Source organism: Perna viridis, chromosome 2 (genome assembly GCF_037379345.1).
Source record: "Perna viridis isolate PV_CMFRI_1.1 ecotype Kerala chromosome 2, ASM3737934v1, whole genome shotgun sequence".
NCBI classification, from domain to species: domain Eukaryota; kingdom Metazoa; phylum Mollusca; class Bivalvia; order Mytilida; family Mytilidae; genus Perna; species Perna viridis.
The window spans coordinates 65,071,367-65,093,953 of NC_142446.1; the positions used below are offsets into that span (position 1 = coordinate 65,071,367).

General features: G+C 32.1%; 2 protein-coding genes across 4 annotated transcripts in view; both read left to right on the top strand.

Moving 5' to 3' along the window:
- The first annotated feature begins 2 nt into the window (after positions 1-2).
- On the top strand, positions 3-11,071 carry LOC148626499 (uncharacterized). Its single transcript, XM_088570552.1, has 9 exons — positions 3-145; positions 1,189-1,302; positions 1,444-1,602; positions 2,047-2,237; positions 2,856-2,955; positions 3,924-4,024; positions 5,960-6,126; positions 6,686-6,826; positions 8,808-11,071. Exons 1-9 carry the CDS (start codon positions 68-70, stop codon positions 8,909-8,911), a joined length of 1,155 nt encoding a protein of 384 aa, XP_088426678.1. The 5' UTR covers positions 3-67; the 3' UTR covers positions 8,912-11,071.
- Positions 11,072-14,099: 3,028 nt separating this feature from the next.
- Positions 14,100-22,587, top strand: part of LOC148626500 (SCO-spondin-like) — a 36,599-nt gene continuing 28,111 nt past the window's right edge. Inside the window, exons 1-2 of one of the 3 annotated variants that reach the window (XM_088570533.1) lie at positions 14,100-15,959; positions 20,495-20,699. In XM_088570533.1, coding sequence (XP_088426659.1) covers positions 14,571-15,959; positions 20,495-20,699 — 1,594 coding nt within the window. In that variant the 5' untranslated portion in view covers positions 14,100-14,570. The remainder of the gene's footprint in view (positions 15,960-20,494; positions 20,700-22,587) is intronic. The other 2 variants (XM_088570532.1, XM_088570534.1) reach the window with 2 other exon arrangements.

Below are 22,587 nucleotides of genomic sequence, written 5' to 3' on the forward strand. Positions count from 1 at the left end.
AGTTCCGAGTAGTTGAAGTATTCATTAGAGGAGACAACCAATGTAGCTAGACAATTTTTTTGTGGAAATGGCATCCTTTTTAACACCTTTCAGTGCACCAAGCTGGTGTCAGCGTTTGACGAATATTCCTCAACATTTTGTGAAGGTATTGAATTTAATATGAAGAGTAATTGATAACTGATATGAATGTCAAACCTGTATGGCAAGCCGTTGTGGAATTTATTTACCATTTATTGATATCAATAAATATTTCGTGTTAAAAAATTAACAAGATGTTAATAAATATTTATAAACATGTGTATAAATGATTTATTTGATGTAACATATTGATAAATATTTATTTACATGTTGTTAAATCATTTATCAATATCAATTAATTGAACAAATTATTAACATGTTTAAAAATAACCTATTAATTAACGTGTTATTTAATCTTATTCTGAGAGACATGTTTGGCAATATTCAATAAAATAAGAATTTACAAACACTTTCTGTCTAGGATTAAACCACCTATAGTGGCACTCTCTTTATCAACACATTAATAATTCATCTATTTATCGATATCAGTAAATAATTTAATAACATGTTAATAAATATTTATTAAAATGTTGATAAATCATCAATAATTAATTATAAACATGTCGATAAATATTTGTCAACGTATTGATAAATCATATCAATGTTTACTTATTAACAAGGGAATAAATATGTTATATTTATTGATATCAATAAATAATAAATTCCACATTGGCTTGCCATAAACCTTGTACAAACACAGACATGATTTTAAAGCATTACTTGCACACTTCAATGATGCACTTGGCAACATTTTCAACATTTGAAGAGTTCTGCAGCCTAGCTGAAATGAAAACCGTGTCCCAGGACCATCCACTACTTGAGCTGCTAGAGTACTCTATTAGCACACTTAATGGAATATAGTTAAACTGACCCCAATTTGTAACTGCAGGAAATTTTAACCCATAAAACTAGTTAGTATGTATTGGTACACTTAAGTAGCAAAACTTAATTTTGCCCTCCAAATATCCCCAGGAAAAGAAAAAAAAAGATGATGCATTGATAGCATTAATGAAGACATGAAGCGAAAGTGCATTAATTTTTTCACCAGGAGTAAATCACATAAAAATCTATTGTTAACTACATAATATATTTTATTATGTTTTATTTCAGTTAGGCAATTTAAACACTCCCATTCATGAATGGAGACTATCTGATGTACCATCGAAGTTCAAAGTTCACATCAAGAGGGATGATCTGACCGGTTCAACATTGTCAGGTAATAAGGTGTGTACAGTGTTTATTATATTTTAGTACATCATTCTAAATGCTGCACATTGATTTTAATCTCTCTTGAGGCCACATATACCTGCACATAACTAGCATGGCTATTCGCTGGTATAATTAGATTTTGTTCTTGATTTCTAGGTGAGAAAATTAGAATTTCTACTCGCTGATGCCATCACTAGTGGTTGTAAGCATGTTATTACCTGTGGTAGTATACAGTCAAACTTTGCCAGGACTACAGCTATCGCCGCAGCCCAACTAGGTCTCAAATGCCATCTAGTTCTACGGCATCCAGATGTTGTAAGTTTTTAAGATGACTGTTAGTAGTGATTGGGATTAGAGGGGTCATGTTCATTATTATATTCCAGATGCAAATGTTCCACGAAAATCAGATTTTTTTTTTATGAAGATTGTTTAAGAATGGTACATGTATAGAAATTCCATACATTTAGAAAAATGACACATTCTACAAATTTTAATCACAATCACTGTATCAGAAATGTAGAAATTGAAAGAATTGGATTCAATCTAATGGAAATTCTTAAACTTTCATAAACCGGTCATCCGGATCTGTCACATTGTTGCACGGATCGGTTCAGGGACTGTAGCAGTTTCCATTGCATTTGATAACTTAGAGTGACTTTGAACTTAATTTAATTGGCAATATTTTTTCTTCTTTCTTATACTAAAAGCCAGATAAAATATTTGGTATAAATCATTAAAGTTATGACTTTCATTTTCAAGGAATACACTACAGCAACTAAAAAAACTAAGAGCAGTACTATAGAATACAAAGATTGTGGTGCCAATGTTCCTCTAGATGGTAATTTGTTGCTTGACAAAATGACAGGTGCCAATATATATCTGATTCCTAAAGCCAGTAAATATGAATTGGACATTAAACCAAGGATGGAGAGACTAGCTGTGTATCTAAAGTAAGAGAGGTCAAATGCATTTTTTTCCAAAAAATATAGTTAAATTTTAATTTAAAGGAGTATTAAGGCAGCCAAGATTCTAATGGAAATCAAAAGAACCTATTCCAGGGATAGACTAGAAATGGAAAACAGACACACATATCAAAGAACATAGAATAACCAAAATATTACATGCAAAGCAACAAAAGTAAAGGAGAAACTTGGACTGCACTAAATCTTAAACCAAATCCTTTCCCAACCCAAATTTTTAACCCTTCCCAGAATATTTTATTTTGTTTTTTTTTCTCAATTCAGGTCAATTTCTTTTTACAGTCAAGTGAAATATTCATTTATTTTTCAAAGAAAGATTTTAGCCTAGGCAGTTCATGCTGACAAAAAATATAATAGTACTATTCATAAAAATAAAAGTAGGAAAAATGGAATTATCTCCCCTTCACAATATTTCATCCAAAACTTATATCATGTTTATTAAGCCAGTTTCAGTAACTTTTCAAGTCACACAACATAAGCAAATAATGAAAATTTACATTGAAGTTAAATCCATTATTTATGAATTTATGAAAAACATGCAACAAAAATTATTTAACATGAATGTTGTAAGTGTATTTCTCTTTTCAGAACAGAAACTGGAGAGGATTCTTATTCAGTACCAGTTGGTGGTTCCAATGTTACTGGCTTGTATGGATACCTGACAGCGTTCCAGGAAATGAAAGATCAGGTGAATGAAAAGTTTGCTATGCCTAATAGTGTTTTATAGTGTAGAGATAGGGGTTGTCAGATCATCAAATAGCCATCATAGCTCATGCCATGTCATGCTGAACAAATTATTTCTGCATTGTCAGTTGTGTACTGTTTATAGAAGAGAAGTTGTTCTTTAAATCTTGAGATTTGAAACTATTTATATATGATCCATACGTGTCTCGCTAGTTTATTAATTTTTTTCTGAAAATTTGACCATCAGGCTGCCAGTAAAGTTGCTGATTAGAGTCTGCCGCTAATATGCTTTTCTCCAACGTAATTCTAAATGAATGCATTTTATAGAACTAAACACCAATACCATTTTTATTCTTCTGCTTGCTAAGCAAAATCAAGATTGGTATTGTTTGAGTTAGAGATGAAAATATACAACTGAAATGGAGCAGTTATTTGTATTTAATTTCCACTGGTCAAAAGTTAAGCTCTTACTTTAACTTTTTCTAATGTAAGTGTAACTGTGATAATTCTATTTTGAAGTAGGTTTTACCTGCTACACAGAGCATCTCTTTTTCTGCATCTTGCAAATTTGAATGAAATTATATTTTTTTTAATTGAGCAAAAAAGTTCGATATGATTTAAAATCTTTTTCTCAAAACTTTTTGTAGGTATAATTGATACAAGCTTGTAAAAAGACCAAGTAGCAAATAATCTTCTTAGAAAGCTCATTAGAAAGAGGGGAGATAATAGCAGGAAATTGTTTGATAAAAGGGTAAAAAGTACTATATAAAAAAAAGTTTAGTTTCTTTTTTGTAAATGTAGCTAATATTTGGGTTCAATATTCTCAAAATCAAGTTTAAAGACCTTTGATTTTATTTAAAAGTATGTTCACCAAACATCATGTCTTAGAAAAATGATAAAAGTTCATCCACCAAAATAATGAAGCATAATTTATATAGCTACTTTAAATTGAAGATTATTTTATATTTGTAGGGTGTATTGGAAAAGTTTGATGATATAGTAGTTACTTGTGGAAGTGGTGGTACTGCAGCTAGTCTGGCCATTGGAAACTACCTCAACCAATCAAAAGTCAGGTTAGCTATCATAATTTGTTATCTGTCTGGCCATTGGAAACTACCTCAACCAATCAAAAGTCAGGTTAGCTATCACAAATTGTTATCTGTCTGGCCATTGAAAACTACCTCTACCAATCAAAAGTTAGGTTAGCTATCACAATTATTTTTTTGTCTGGCCATTGGAACCTACCTCAACCAGTCAAAAGTCAGGTTAGCGATCACAATTGGTTATTTGTCTGGCCATTGGAAACTGCCTCGACCAATCAAAAGTCAGGTTTGCTATCACAATTAGTTATTTGTCTGGTCAGTGGAAACTACCTCAACCAATCAAAAGTCAGGTTAGCTATCACAATTAGTTGTTAGTCTAGATTTGACTGTTGGTAACTCCCTCAACCAATCAAAAGTCAGGTTAGCTATCACAATTAGTTGTTAGTCTAGATCTGGCCATTGATAACTAATTCTACCAGCAAAAGTTAGGTTAGTTATCACAATTAGTTATTAAATTCTATCTAGAATTCTTGAAGAATAAATGTACCACTTCATGGTTTTATCTCAGTTTTAGAAACCATGACTAACGCTTTTTCCTGCTTTTTTTATTGTAGTCCTGTAGGTTGATCATCAATCAAGTAAATACGATTGTAATAGTTAAGGATGATTACTGCTGTGTTTAAGAATAACAAGGATTTCAAAGGGTTGTGAATTCTTTTAAGATCTTTCTTGCTAGAACAATGTGAGTAGAAAAAAAATAGATAGGTCAGTGTGTTTTAGAGATGTAAGCATTTGAAATTTTGGCAAGGAAAGGATTTCTCTTGATTTTCCATAGGTTTTCACTGATTAGGTTTTATCTGTTTAAACCATGGAAGAAATAACAAGGATTTCATAAAAACTTTTCGAATAACATGTTGTGATGTGTTTAATGAAATTATTAAAAGAAAACTTGGGGTTATCTGAATTTTCCACTTGGCTTAAAGCATGCTTTATAATCAAATTTTTAAATTTTTATAAAAATACTATTCAAGAACTTGTAGTAATGGCTAAGGTAATTAATTATGAGGCAGGTGTAACCTATAGTTTATTTCAGAGGACAAAATTATAAGCCAAAAAGGCATTTATCAATAGTTATGTCTTTTATCATTAGTTGGATGACATCTTACCAGGCTGTCCATGTGATAATCAGGCAGATCTTATGACATGGATGGCACAGGGTAAATTTTATCCCACTGGAGTTTTTGTTCCAATGTAATGTATCATCATATGTATGTTAAATAGTACAAAGTTTGTTTTAAATCGGCAATGAATGGCTTAGGAAATGATTTTAAAGATTCCCAACAAGGCAATTAAACTCTCCTCAAATTTAAGAGAGTTCTTCCTTTCTTCAATGAATTTCATTGCTATGTATTTTATTTCTTTTTAATCATTGAATTTAATCGAAAACCTACTATCAACTTCAAGGAAAGATGCATTTGTGATATGAAATGGGCGTAATGTTTTTTTTTAATACAAAATTATCTTGTGCTGCACACTGTCTGGTTTTTGGATGGGCCAGGGTTTGACACTAACTCGTTTAGCTAGGTAGCCCAAAGGACCTTCTGATCGATAAATTTGGTAGTCAGCAAAATTATCTTGCAGCCCTATCTTTAGGTATAGTATGATTGTAAGAATTAATTTAGGTAAGCCCAAAGGACTACAAATTAAAATTTCAAGGTTGTCCTCTCTCAAATTACCAGCAGATAGGCACAGAACTAAGGAACCACTGTTAGTGTAGAATCTGTGGCCTAGTTGTCACATACCAGTACTTAAAAAATCTCATAGGATAAATTCATATAAATTACCATTATTATATTTAACGTCCATTTAATCAGAAACTATAATCTTAATTTCAGTATCAATGTTGTAATTTCATGTATCAAATTGTTTTTTACATTATTATTATATATCATAATGATATTTCAGAGTCCATGCCATTGCAATATGTGATAACAAAGAGCACTTCACAGAACATATCAATGACACATTACATCAAGTTGGCCTTGGTGGTGAGACATCAGCAGATAAAATCATAGACATTATTGATGGGCATAAAGGACTGGGTTATGCCCTGTCAACAGACGAAGAACTAGGTTTGTAATGCTTTAAAATCTGAAGGCATTTGAGTATTCTGTCACAACGTTATGTAGTAGCTCTGTCGTCCTTCTATTTCAACGTTGTAAACACTAGAATCAAAAGTTTTCAATGAAATTTGTCTGAATATGTAAATTTAAGACCTTAGAACTCTACTGATTTTCAAGGTTATAGGTCACATTGAGAAAAAATAATTATTTAACATGCTTGTAAATGGTCTGAAATGATGGAACAAATAAATTCAATATCTTAGACCATAGAATCTTCTTGATTTTCAAGGTAACAGGCCATAGGTCATATTGGGACAAATAAACTCTTCAGCATGCTAGTCAATAGTTTAAAATTCAACTGGATACCTACTTACTCCTTTGGAAAATGCTATACCACAATTTATTTTAAGGTTATATTGGAAAGGTCAATGCCACATAACATGCCCTTCTTTATAACCATATTGTGGTATATTTATATTTGTCTGTCTGTTCATCACTTTCTTTGTAAAATTTAAAATTTGAAATTATGATATATCTTTCTATGACATGATATTAAACTTCTTTCCAGAGTTCATCCAATCAGTGTGTAGAGATACAGGAATAGTTCTAGATCCATGCTACTCTGGTAAGGGTGCATTAGGGATGTTAAAAGAACTGTCAACTAATCCAGACAGATTCCAGGGAAACAGGATTTTATTTCTTCATACAGGTAATTTTTTTTTATATCATAGATTTGAACTAAGCACCAGTCCTTCGTTCTGTTTTTTTTTTTTTTTTTTTTTTTTTTTTTTTTAAATTTTTATTATGTTGTGAGAGGTACCTATTTTGTGTAATCAGTAGCTCAAAAATGTTAAAACATTATTATATTAGATAGCAGTGATTTACCAATAATTCCCAGTGTAAAATATTTTGATAGATCACACTGTGAAATAAATTCGGTAATTTCACTCTCACACTTTCTCCAGACAAAACTTCATGAAACATCATATCATGTATATCAATCTGCCATTTACAAAATTTGAATTTTATGTTGAAAATAGCAGGGAAAAAGGGAGATAATCTGTATCATAAATATGATAATCAATTGGTTATTGTGGATAACCAACATATAATCACTCATGCCATGAACCCATTAAGAGTTAACTCGTGCGTGGAACAAATTCCACACACTCATTAAATCTAGGCGTTCTTGGCACTTGCGATCGTATTTTGGTTATTCACTCTTTCCAATTAATTATCCTATTATTAAACTTTGCATAGCATTTTAATATATAAATATTGAAGATAGACACCTCCTATATTGGAGATATTTGGCAGTTACTTATTATGAACTTTTACTGGTGGGCCATTTTTTCAGCAGTATATGCTATCATAAGTGCACACTTTAGGTATTGTAACACACACTTAAGAAATAAATCCAGGACACTTCATTCTATCATTGTTTTACCATGGGCTGGCCATTTATGTGGCATTGTTTTACCCCTAGCGACAGCAAGGGGTTTAATAACAACATAAATGGCTAGCTAAGCAGATGATAAAATTAAATTTCCATGATTTATTTTGTTTCTAATAAGACTAATTTCTCCATATATATGAAAAGACGCTGCTTGTGTGTTTGTATATTTGCTGACATGTCAGAGAACATGCATAATAACTCAAGTATGGAAACAAAATGATTTAATGATATTTTTGAGGGGAAAAAATCCTGGTCCCAAGTGCCTGTGGTCGGTACAAATATATGATGGTGGTGCTGGACTAGACATGTTATCGGTCTTGTACACCAAACTTAGCCATCAATTTAAGTATAGGATAATAACAATTATAATAAGGATGTAATGTATTGTTATTTCAAAAATTAGTGCTTCCATTAATGATTGTGATTTTGTCAATCTAGTTAAAAATTTGATTTTAATTTTTTGCACTTCGAGAAAAATTCCACTTCAGTATTAGTTGGCTCAGAATCAGAATAGTATGTCTGAGTGAGGTGGCATGCTTCCCTGTGGGCTGATGCTTCTGTGAACTGGCATAATGAAAATCAGCTTAGCATGTCAGATTAGTACAATGTTGGGTCTGTGTGATTGGTCAGTCAATTTCGTCCAGAAGGGCATGAAATATCTGCCACAGGACATAAGAAAATATTCAATCAATCAATCAATCTCTTCAGTAATCTTTAAAACAATTTTGAATTTTTTTTGTGGTCCTACCAGGATAAAAGCACCATGATTATTTCTTACTTTTCAGTGTAATGTCATGAAATCAAACTTCTGTATCATGTGCTATTCCCTTAGTTTGGAGGGTACTGATATGTAGGTATCACCCTGTCTTTTTGTTTGTTCGTCCACATTTTTCGTAAGCCCAACTTCTCTTAAAACACTCATGGGATTTTAATGAAGTTTTATAGGAAGGTTAGGCCTTATATGTAGATGTGCATGAAGGAATATAAATATAATTAAAGAACTCCAAAGTGAGATAATCCAAATAATCCTATTTGAGGGGATTAAGTTTTAAACCTTTCTAAGCTTTGGTTATTTTCTTTGTGAGCTATTTCTAGTTGAATGCTGTAACACTAACGCATACACATTAAAGCTATCTAAATTTGTCACAAAATTGTCTTCTTCAAGGTTGTACCCTACAACCAAATTAAAAAAAAAAAATTGCAGAATGTGAAACATGATTGTATTGAATTTCAGGTGGGATATATGGACTGTTTGATGGAAAAATGGATTCATATTTACGAACAAACAAACAAATGGAACCTGTCATATTATGGGATAGTGTTCAGGAATTATATTAATAATGTAAAATTTGGTCAAAATTTATGAAAACATATATTTAAGTCATACCAAATTATTGACCAGATATATGGTCTTGCACACACCAAGATTTTGTAATTGGAAATTAGGCCAAAAAAATTATATGTATGTTTCTTTCTACCTCACCTACCCTAGTTTTTGTGTGCCTACTTGAAACATTTTTGTCCATTTTGGATCAAGCACTCTTAAATATAATGAGAATAGGCATGGTGTATATGTCAAAGAGACAACAACCCCACTTGGATGAAAATATCAGCCTAAGTCTAGACTGTTTTCCCATTAACTCAGTGTATCATGTTTTTGAAAAATGAGTGAACAATTTTTTTTAGCTGATAGCAGGAAACAAGACCATTAATTTTTTGGCCTTACAAGTAATATGCATCATTTAACTATAGTTCATACCTGTTAACCTTTAGGACAATTCATGTGGGAGGTTCCCCTCTATTGACACTGTCTCATGTGGGAGATTTTTAGGTAAAAGTTTTTTTTTCAATTATTAAGTATTTTTTACGGTTAAAAAATTGTAATTTTTATCCTCACTTTTTATGTTGGAGATTCAAAATTTTTCATTGATTTTGTGGGAGTCTTCCCTCTTATGTGGGATGGATGACAGGTCTATAAGTTTTGAAATTTAAACAAAGATACATGTATCTTTTCCCAGATGATTTATGAAAATCTGGTGATGCTTTTATTTAGGCCTTAAAGAAATTGCCTGTGCCTCTGCTATTGAGCCTGATATTTGTGCCTACCCTCTAGTATTTTGGTCATTTTTTGACCAGCACTATTAAAATTATTAATGTGTCTCCGAAATAAATTGGAAGAAATAAAGTACTGGCCCTTGTTTTTAGTGTATGTCAGGGAAAACACAGGTGTCTTTTTCTTGGCCTTATTTATGATAAAACATTGATTGATCTGATGCATTAGGAGTTCAATTACATGCTTAAAGTAAAAGGCAATACAGTATATTAAAAGATTATTTGTTGTCAGATATTCAAAACTGGTTAAAATAAACATTTTTGTCTGTTAATTACCTTTCTGTGTAAGAATCAGGCAATGGGTGGCACATCATTTTTCTCAATTTGGTCTTTTTTGCCTCAAATATATTCAATACATCCTGTTGACCAAAGAAAGGCCATTAAAATTAATTCTTAAGCATCTGTGACGTAGTTATTTTTTACTGGTTATATAGGGAAAAAGTGCAGAAAAATTTTCCAGCCATTTTTTCATAGTGCATTTTAACTAAATTTGACCTATCAATATCTTAACATAGCAAACTTTTAGTTTACAAACACTTTGATGGTTATATCTGGTTATCAGTTATAAGTACTTGGATAATGCAATAAAATTTCTGCGTTTTTTCTTCATGTGCCACACTTTATATACATTTTGTTTGATTCTTGCACAGAGCAGTACTTAATGAAAAGTAATTTAAAAGTTTTATGTAACATTTATTTAAAAAAAAAACACCTATCAGTGGCGGATATTGAAAAGAGAGAGGGGTGTCGGAAAAAAGGGGTACTTAACTATTATTTGCTTGGATAATTCAAAAAAACTTCTGCATTTTTTCTTCACATGCCATACCTTATATATATATATTGCCTGATTCTTGGACAGAGCAGTACTTAATGACAAGTAATTTTAAAGTTTTATTTAACATTTATTTAAAAAAAAAACACATATCAGTGGCAGATTCAGAGATATTGAAAAGAGAGAGATGGGTGTTGGAAAAAAGGGATACTTAGCTACTGTTTGATTGGTTTTGTCCAAATTTTGCACATACCAGTAATTAACATAATTTTCCAACAAAAATGTTTGGTTTCAACCCCTCAGAACTCTCCTCCAACCTATTACTGGTAAGTTGATCAATTGACAACAGTCAATATATACAAGGACAGTCTGTTAATTGATTCCTTTCATGACTGTTTCTAATTGACAAATGATAAAAATAATGATTGTTCATTTATAATTCCATGAGGTGAAATATCAAGCTATATGTGGAATATATAGTGCCATTTTCAAACTGAAAGAGGATGGAACTTTAATTTAACTTATAATATGTAATTGAATACATTGCAATTTATATACATGTAGTTCATGTATTGTTTTAATTATGTATTTTATTTATAATATTTTAATTATATTTTTATTTATAATATTTTAATTATGTTTTTATAATAAACTTTGTACATTAATGTTGTTTAGTTCTCATGATTTATATGTATACAGGAAATATATCAATTGAACTTGTCATGGTTAAAGGACAAAATCACTTTAGGAATTTTTGGTGACAGAAATGTGTAAGTTATATGAAAAAAGGTTGTGGAATTCTAGCATAACCCAAAAAAGTTATCAGAGAATTATTCCATAGGGGAGGAGTCACATTCTATATTCCAGTATATACAGACATGCCGCTGGAATGGGCCTGTTTTTCTAGGTTGAAATATATGATTGGGTCATAAATTTTCAATGGATCATATTTCTACAATGTAAATGTATAATTTATTGCTAAGACAAACTTTGCAATTATCACACACACACACCTCCCACACACACCTAAGTGGAAGTTGGTACCTGGCTTAAATACATGTGTTAACTCTAATATTTATTAATTTCATATAAATATTGTTATGAGTTAACCTCTCCCCCACACGCACACCGACTGGTGTCGCAAAAGTTTCATTATTTTTGTCTCTTTACCCGACTGCATTTATGGTTTATGAAAATAAAATATCTATAATAGTATTGTAATATTACCACGTGAATATCACTCGTTTCTGCATGTATGGAATACAACGTGGACTGTAGGCTTGTAAAGGAGTAGGTTCGGTAAGGCCCTGTTTTGGCCCCTGTGTTCAACGTTTTTGAAAGATTTGTTTTGGTCTATACTAGATAGTTTATTTGAAAGGATAATGGTTGTAGTAAATATATCTCAGCCAATTTTGGCGATCTCATGAATGTTTTTGACCCAATAGCGGTCAAAATTAACATATATTAGTGAAATCTTCAATTTTGTTGCATTTTGGCAAATATTTTTCGATGGTTTTTGCTGAAACGGGAGTGACCACATCCGTGTTTATCCAAAATATTGACATAATTATATATATGTTGTATCTTACAATACTACACAATATATATAAAAAGATCAAGAATGAACATGCATGCGGCCACATTTGTTTTTCTCAAAAACCGTCAAAAATATGCTAAAATATATTGAGATATTATGGATTTTTCATCATTTAGGCAATTTTGTTGGTGCTACAATGACTAGATGCTTTTCTGTTTTGGTCTAAATCTTATCAACTAGCTAATGTAAACACTTATGTGTACAAAAACGATAAAAATTGTTTTATGATTACTTCATTTTGTAATGACGAAATTCATTTTTCTGAGACAAAATTCAATTTTGTGTCACAAAAGTAAATTTTTTATGTAATCCTTTGGATATGCAAATGAATTCTCTGTCATTACGATTTTTGTAGGAAGGCCTATCATTGGATATTGTAACCGCGGGTCTCGCAGGTTTCCGATTACTTCGAGCAAGGGAATATCATATGGTTGATGCGTTATTTTGCAAAAGTAATAGTTTATTATATATCACTTACTTTCGCAGAATAGCTCATCACCCATATGATACGTCCTTGCTGGAAGTAATCGGAAACCTGCGTCTGCTAGACCCGCGGTTACTATATCCAATGAGAATCCTGCTAACAAAATCGTGATGAGAGGTTTCATTTGCATACCCAAAGGATTCCGTAAACTAATTTGCATACAAATTGACTTTTGTGACAAAAAATTGAATTTTGTCGAATTCACATGGAGAGCATGTGATTTTTTACCCTGTGTGGCTTGTGTACTTAAAAATTAGCGTGAAACTATGCTATTTAGACAATAAATGTAATAGACAATAGACAATACTTTATTTGATAAACATCAGACACACAGGTGTACAAGAGGGCACATACAAATTCTAACCTAATCACAACCAACACAAACAACTATTTTATAAACCACATTAAATACATTCTCAATTTTTACAAATACATAAAATTACATCACAGAAAATTTTGAAATCATTTTTATGATATGAGCGAGGTCTTTGTACAATTTAATGTGACATAGTTTTGATAAATTAATAAATAATAAATTTTTGTTCAGTTGGATATTGTAAATAATAAATAGGTATATATTTTTGCCTAAGATCTAGAATTTCTTTTTCTCACAAGTGAACAGGTAATGAAATTCATCGCCTGTTCTATTTCTGCATTTCTGAAAGAAAACAATGCAGAAGGCATATTCGTGTATCTCGTGGAATTCCTGACCATATTCCGGTTTTGATATGGATCTTTAAATATGTAGAGCCTAAACATGCAAAATGGATGGAACACGGATTCTATACTAGGAGTGAATAAAATTTAAAAGAAAAATAGGGGTAGATTGTGTAAATATAAAAATAATGAAATCATGCAGAAAAATTTCCCCCCAATTTCATGGGGTGGGATTGTGTAAGCTGAAACCCGCCCCAATTTACCTGCTCCTGTGCAGTGTATAATTCATAATTTTTCAATTCTTTTTTGATATGCCAGAATGTGAAATTTACTTGTAAATCACTTGACTAAAATATGAATCCTATATATGAACACAATTTCTGAATTTCTCAAGAAACAAAAGGAAAGAGATCGCAAGTCTATTGAAGAGACTCTTAAATATGTATGGATAAGCCACTTTGTAAAAGCAGTGCTTGTGTGTATTTCCTAAGTGCTTTTTTCAACTTTGTTGTTGTAAAAATACACAATCATTTTTCTTCCTTTGCTCTGTATTTTTTTTTTAAATAAACTTCCATTATCACGACAGAGGTATTTTTTGTATATAGTCGTCAATTGTTCTAAATTTATCAAGTTATTTCGAAAATAAATAACTCTTTGTTCATGCATGGGACAGACTTAAAAGTCTTCTTAGAATAGTAAAAAAAAATCCACGTTTTTATGTAGGAAGTTATGTTTTGTTTGTAATATTAGTAGATACAAGTGCAAAGATAAGAAGGAGATAATCAACTTTTATTCATAATTTACAAACTAAGAAGTAGTCTCTTGTTTGTCTATCGCACGAAGAAAAAGACCCGTGAATGCACGTGCGATAATTTGTTCTGAAAATACAACATGCAAGCACGGCGTTGTCTTTGAGAAAGCGAAGTTATTTTGAATGAATCACCATTTCAGGTTCCTTGTTAGACAAGAGATTAGATGTTTAGGTTTAGAAATTTGCATAAGCAAGATTGTAATTAATGACTTGAGGGTCAGAAAACAAAAATAAATTTCAAGTGTAAAATATAAGTGCTAAAATCATAAAAGGGCGTTTTCATGATGTAGATTTTGTAAGTACACTTAAATCAGGAAGATTATCTGGCGTAAAGCGGTTGCTAAAATTAAATTTTAAATCCATGTGATGCATTTACGCTGTGTAATGATTGAAATATGCACCGAGATAGCAGGAGGTTGTAAGGTGCCTGTTTAGATTGATTGGATTTTGAGATTTTCAAAATTTGAGAAAAGAAATGCGCCTGACAAAGAGATTGAAACTTGTGATTAGATCGTTCTGATTATTTTTTCAACGGAAAATATACATTGGAAATTTAAAGTTAATATGGACGAAAGGACAGGGAATTACGTGGGTGTCCAGTTGTTACAGAACAAACAGCGGGAGGAATTAAAATCGAAATGGAGAAGTTGGTTTGAAAGGAAAATTTCTTCGGAAACGGACAGAGAGGAGAAATCAAAATGGAAACAGTTATTAGCAACAAACAGGTTTTCCTATCCTAAGGCCGACTACCCAGGAAGTCCAAATAAAGCAGATGAACAAAATAGATTTGTTTCTAATGGATTTACTTCTCACTCGGTTTCCGATATTTCTACTTTCGAGTCCATTCCGGATATTTCTGCGACGGACTCTTTTCCTGATATCATTCATGTAGAACCCACAAGCGTGCCAGATATAGTCCCCAGCGCTATTTGTGCTCAAGAATTTTCAGCTGTTGAAAATCCAGAAAGACATAAAAATGAAAACCTGGATATTCATGTAACAAATAACATTGTAGATAAAATGGATGTGAAATGTAGAGGCGACATTACGGATCCCGATTTCTTCACTATGCCAAACCATCTGAAAGGGAAGAAGGACGAAAGTTTAAGCCATGCTGTTAGTGAAAATAAGATTTCTACAGAACCAAAATATGAAACGTATTGTTCCGAAACTGCTCAAATCATTTCAAAATTACGGACTGTGTCTACGGATTCCAATCAAACAGTTTATCAACAAGACTGGGACAACATGTCTGATTTTCCAAATGTTGGGTCTTTAATAGCTAGTACTATAAACGACTTTAATGACTCTATTAGCAAAATTTCTGATAATACAGTCCAAAATGTGGACGATGACTCTCGGCTTCCGGTTTCAGGGGCAGGTCCATATTATTGTCCTTATCCTCCAAAAGTACCAAGAAACAATCCATATCAACCGGAATTCGTCGAAGTTGGCAATGAAGTGCGAACGGAATATCCTGTTTTTGACGACACACCTTCACATTACAATTTTCAGAATTCACCAGAAACAGAAAGTCGTCGCAGCAGGGCTAATTCTATTGGGAATTTCTCCAGAACTAATTCTACCGGTAATTTTTCTAGGGTCAATTCCGTCGGGAATTTTTCCAGGGCCAATTCCATAGGTAATTTTTCCCGCAAATCATTGAATAATAGTAATCACAGAAAACCCTCGTTACGATCAACAAATCCAACCTCAAATTATGGAGAAAAAGCAAATATTAGTGAACATCAATATGACGATTTCCCAGCTGTGAGTAAATCGAAGTGGACAGATTTACTGACGATGGACAGTTGGAAGATCGGCGCTCGTCTGCTGCGTGGATCTGCGTACAACAGTGCGCGCAGTAGTATTTCTCCGCTGTCCGAATGCTCGACGGAAGGACAATGCAAAATTAATGGTACCGTTAATTCTATAGACAGGAATTTTTTAAAGGTAAATTTAATTTTCACTTTGGGAATCGCTTTTACAAAATATGTATATCTGATATGAAACTTTATTCGAATCCGACACCCCAACCGATATCAAATCCACAGCTTTTATTTTTTCACAGTTACTTAAGGTCTTACAAAACCTTATTCAACTCGACAATAAACATTAGAAATTATCTATTTGTAACATGCAAGTTGATTAAAATGTAGTCAGGCTAACAGACACACAGACACAGTCCGCAGATTCAATATTTCTAGTACACACTTTTTACTTCAAGAATGCGTCACTAGAAAGTGCAAATGATGAATTAAACTTTACTACAAAATACACAAGACAAATTAAAACAAAAACAAAAAAAAAACAAACAAAATGAAAATGAAAATAAAATGATGTTCACGAAACAGGATCCTTTGCGAGATAGTTTGGGAGTGATATAGTATCTATTACACACCTTTGAAAAGAAAATAACTTAAAACATTTCAGTGTTCCCCTTTTTTCGACTAGGGTGCACTTATATGTATAATGAAGCCTTATGATTTGTCAAAAAAAAAAAAAGAAAAAAAACATCAGTATGCACTTCACATTTTAACGAGCGTAAGTACTTATTTCTTGTACAAGTGCCGTGTTTTTAAACTTGGGCTGCCGTGTTTTTAAACTTGGGCAATATCTTTCGATTGGTCAAAAGTTGCGTAGGTCGTGATCTTTTAATGTAGATAAATAGGGGATGTCTTCTGATACATAATAAGACTAGATTACTTTTCAAGTGAACTTTTTGATAAGATGTTTTTACAAATTTATTTATATTTTACAAGCAATACTATTCGACTTGGGGAAATTCTCTGCTGCCCTTTTATTATGTAATATACTAGGAATAATTAACCGTAATGTAACTGTTTTACTATATTTTGAATAAATTGATACATACTCCAATTTTTATATAAAAATAACATCAATGAAATAAGGGCATGTATCAAAGATGTTAAAATTACTTTAAACGGGCAAGATATGCGCAGTATGGCTGTTTAATATGGGTACTCCTACAACAGAAGGTTGGAATTCCGTTCCCCCAATACCCCAAACCTCTTACTTCCGAGCGCTATATTGCATAACGCTCGTTCCGCCGTTCCTTGAAATCGGCATAATTTTGTAAACTATTAATCCATTTAAAACGTTTTCTACAGTTTCATTACCACTACACGGGAGAAGGTGACTAAACTAAAGAAAAACGATGACCTACCCGATGAGAAAATCCAGCAATCCTGGAAATCCTTTGTAAAAGCAGTTAAAATGAACTACATATTTGGTTTTTAGCTTTTTGAGTGTGTAATGCCGGTTGATAAAATTACGGATTTTAAAATTTGCGAAACGAACATATCAAATTAACCAACGAATTGCCTTTACCAACTCTAAGTTCGTTTTGTCAAAAAGATATTGTATTCCGTAAAATTAGTGACCTAATTCAAAATGGTCTTTTTGACAACTATCTTCATTACAAATGTTTTCTAGGTATTTAATAAATATTTAGGATTTTTATCGTTCGATTTCCGGTAGGTTAAAGTTCTTTTATGTAAATAAAAGACAAAGTATTTTAAAACTCATGTTTAGCTAATTAACATTTGTGGTGGCTTTCAACATGTCAGATGCTAGAGATTAGGATGGCATCAAATCAGAAAATAGCTTGCCAGACAACCTCTAGCATTGCTGGAGTAGTTTATGGGCTGAACAATAAAAAAAAACACTATATCCTGTCTACAAATGCCTATGGGTTTAGCATGCTTAACCCACCATTTTTATCGTAATTGCCTGTACCATAATAAGAACATTGATATTGCCATTTGTTATACGTACTTTCCTTTTTGTCTATTTCTTTTGGATGTTTTCCTAGAGTTTCAGTTCGGTAATTGTGTTAAGTCAATGTTGTCTAATTATTTGAAGACTCAAACGCTTTTTTAGAGGGGGAGGAGTGGCACTTTAAGATATGTACACTGACTTTTTGCATCATATGAAATTTACTACAAAGAATCTTGTGCAGTACAACATGAAATCTAAATTCGTCAATGTAAAATGTTTTAGCTCCACCTTAAGTTGTGTCACCATTGCCATAATGAGAAAAGTATTGTGCCATCTTTTTCCCTGTAACAGTCATAATTTAGAACAATCCGCGTGTGTTTTAACAAGCTAAGATGCTTTATTTAACTTTCGCACCCATTTCATTTTACTAAGGGATCGAAGAAAAATGCTACCTGTTGAAAAATCTTGAAAAGTACTTGATTGGATAATAATGTATCGTTTTCTCTATAGGAATGGTTTTGTTTGACGCTGTTCGTCTGAATACCAGGGTGTAGCAAATGCGTTTCTCTTCCGGAACACCTAGATTCGCCCCAGCTTTTTGGACGGTTTCGTGCTGCCTGTCTCTGTGTGCATATTTTTGTCTTTCTCGTTGTCAGGTTATGTGTTGAAGAACATGTCTTTGCTTGGGGGTGTCCCCTCCGATATTGCCGTCTTCTTATCGGCTTTTTGTTTTTAAGGATATATTCCAGTTTGGAAAAAAGAACTTCAATATAAAAATACAAAATGTCTTCCCATCAAGTGATTACAACAGAAATCAGCATGATTGGAAATGAACACCACATGTTACGTAATTTGTGATTTTGATTATCAAATTTTATTTGTTAAGATTACAGTTTGATTTTCTTGGCACTAGAGTTAAGCATTTGAAATGTATATTTAGGCTATAAAAAATGAACGACTTTAATTAATTGATAACAAAATAATCTTTTATCAAGTTAACATTGACTTGGTTGTGAAATATGTAGAGCTAGAACTGAATTTCTGCCTCGTAATAAATTCATTACAAGACGCGCGCGTTCATTGTACATGTTCTGCAATTCAATGTCATTGTTCTAGGTAAGAACATGTTATGAGTGATACATGGAACTTCAATATGTTTTGCTGTTACAAGTATCATAAAAATGCAAATGAGAAATCAAATTATCACGAAGCGCGTGTTTGGTTCACCGAAACATTTCTTGGAATTCTGATCCGAACCAAGTTACCTGAAACAGTTGCTGACTTTATTTTAGGCGTTGAAACATCTAAGATTAATGCACTATTAACATCATTAGAAAACATAAAACGGAGGCAGTATTTAAGTCAACCGTCATAAATGACATTAAAGACAGTAATGAGGTCAAGATAAACTATACATCTTATTCCGCGACAACTTAATCCGTGATGGCAATGATGCTTGTCTCCAAATCTGTAAGAATTCCTGTTTTATGACATGGTTAGGTGTGGAAAATGGCAGAAAATTAATTATACTGTTTATCAACTTCAGTCATGATAATTATGTTTGTAATTTATAAAATTTACGGACATGTTTAGTCATAAGATTTTTTTTCCTTACATTTAACGCCTTTCAAATAGAATTAATTTTTTTTCTTAAGTACCACCTGGAAAATATTCTATAACCTTTTTCCTAGTCATGGATATCGTTTAGAATAAGTATAAATAACTCTGCAACGGTGTTCAAATTCGATGAATACAGAATAATAGAATCTTATGTTTTTCATATCACACATCATATCACGTCGAAGAGTATCATATAATCCCCGAGAGCTTGTCTAGATCTTGTCCGAGGCATGATATGAGTCGAGGGCTTATAATGGGTGTGATATGTCTCAGCTTTTGTATATCTACTCGTAATGCTAATTTGGTTTGGGATGTGATATGACGGTAGCTATATCTGGATATGGAAAACCAGATGAAAATTATATGAAGATACTTTAACAGCCCAAATTTAAATATTCTGTAATGTTACATCATTTTACTGAAAATAAATTTATGATTCACAATTCAGCTTTCTTAATTTATTTTCTTGCTTTTTGCTTAATTCCACCTTTACAATTCTATATTTCTCCTGTTTTATGATATGTTTGTTTGTTTGTTTCTTGGGGTTTAACGTCCGAGCAGTAATATTTCAGCTATATTCAGACGATGAACATGAAATGGATGATAAAATGAACATGAAATGATGAGGAAATGAAAAAGGGATGGGACGCAAGGACAATGGGGTCGACATTCAACCGTGTTTGTAATCAACAACAGTGTTTGTAACCAACAATATCCATTTCTCGATATTTTTTCATGTTTTCTATGATCGAATGGCATATCTATGAAATTTTTGTAATATATTATTTTTTCTTCAATGTTTATTCCCTTTATTGGCCGTCACCTCCAAGATAAAAAAAAACATAATATATCATTTCAATATTCGTGAGACAAATCTACTTCGACAGAGGGATGGTATATACTATAAAAACATATTTGTGAACTTACCATTTCAATCGGAATAATGCCTGTATCAGTCAGGACCATTGCGTTTTTTGTTTTTTTGTTTTTTTGTTTACAACTTTCATACTTTTTTTGGTTTGGCTTAAGTATTGTCATTTATTATAGGACTTTTCTTTTGAATGTCCATTTTGAATATTGCCTACAGTTCATCTGTTTTGTAATATTGTCATCACCTTTATTTACAGCCCGCAATAAGGTACCACGGAACCCATTGGCTCTCAAGCATAGACGGGTCATCTGCTCGACATTCCTTTTCCACCATATCCCGTAGATCTGAGAAAAGAAAGAAACAAAGACGATGTGCCATTATCATGATTCTTATTGCTCTTGGTATTCTGGCACTACTGGCCGTAGTTATTGGTCTTTCTATATTCTTCACGCGTGAAACAGGTATATATAAAATTTGCTCGTTATTCAAATTCTCTATTATTTACCACCAGAAAGGGAATTCAAGGGAACTAGGATTAAGTTGGTAATCAAAAGAATGTAATTCAAGGATAAAGGCTAGACAGGGAAAATAGACATACATAACAAAGAACATGAAATAAAAAAATAACACATACAAAGAAACAAAACTGATTGAGTTACGCGGACTCCATTGAAAACTGGGATCATGTACCAAGTGCACCAATATGGTTAATATCCTCTGCTCTTTTTTTAGAAACAACTGTCAATTTCTTCTGAGGAAAATATGGAATGTGTCAAAAAATTTGAAATCAAAATATTGAAAATAGCAGGACGAAATTGGCAATATGATCAAATGCACTAAAATAATAAAATGGAATACCATCCAGATTACACAAGCAACGATACATTTCTCATTTTTGAATGTTTTAGATAAGATAACAAATTTTAAAAAGTGAATAACAGAAATATTGACCAGATCTCAAAAAGAGATCTAAGAAAAATATTTGCTTCGCGTTTTAAATCAGCAATCATATCTTAGTTGTTCACAGCAAATTGACAGGTGTATTAAATCATTTATCTTTTAATTTTTGCAAAATATTTTGAAAATTTACATACTGCCACCTTCGAACTATGGAAAGAAATAAGATGTCAGAAATGTTTATACACTAAAAGCATAACGGCTTAAAACCTGTGAATTTTTTAAATGACTTAAAATTTCATAATCACAAACTATTTCTAAACTGAAATATTGCCAAAAACACAAACGTTTGAATTGTACCAAGATGTGTGTTCAATAAACGTTAATTTAATAACTTGACAATCAATAGAATACCACACGTTACAGAATTGAAGCCGTAAATGCCTTCTTTGTTTGAATATGATGATATCATAGGGCTCGGCTGAAGAAAAAAAACATTGCCTCTAATCAAATCTACCAATGATAGTTACTTCAAAGCTTAAAATTTCTCTAGCAACGATAAGCTTTTAAACTTGACAGTACATCAGAATACATCACTCACTCTTTCTCTTAATTCAATCTCACATTAATTTTAAGTGCCACTAGAAACTGTTAAATATTACTTACATCATTGCAATCTTGTTTAACCTCTTGATAAATGTGTATTCGATTACACATTAAATATTAAACCTATAACACATGTGGAACATTTTTGTGAAACGGTTTCTTTTAAGGATTCATCTTCTTCGAGGTTTGAATTTCAAAGAGTGAATAGGTCAGATCTGAAATGACCTGTTGTTCATCAGTTTTCAGATTTTTGAAATTTGTTGCATTCTTTAACCCAATGTATTTAAAACGTGTGTTATTGATTATTATTATTATTAGTTATTATTTTTGTTATAAGTCCTGAAAGCATTACACCTTTAGGGTCTTTAACATTTAGCTCGGAACTTGTACTTGTCACTTTAGCGCACTGACAGTACTAAGATATTTTTTTCTTCCGTATGCTGATAATATGCAAAATGGGTGCAGCTGCATGTGCTCATAATAATCTTGCTGAAAACATCATTGTCATTCTTGGCTACAACATATATTGGAAATTTCAATTGTTTATTTGGAAGACGTTGAAATGACACTTGCAACATTTTGATCTAATACGATCAATTTTACGAGAAAAGTTTTGAAATTTTCGCCTTTGTATACTTACATATTAGACCTGAAATATAGCTGTATGTAATAAAACAAGAGGCTCACAGGAGCCTGAATCGCTCACCTTGTTAAATTTCGTCTTTCAAGGGCAATACATGCACATGTAACAAGTTGTCCAGCAATTTTGACTCCAGAAGACTTAGGTAGGACTTGTCATTAGGATCATTTCAGTAATTCAAAGTTTCTATCTATTATAGTTTTCAA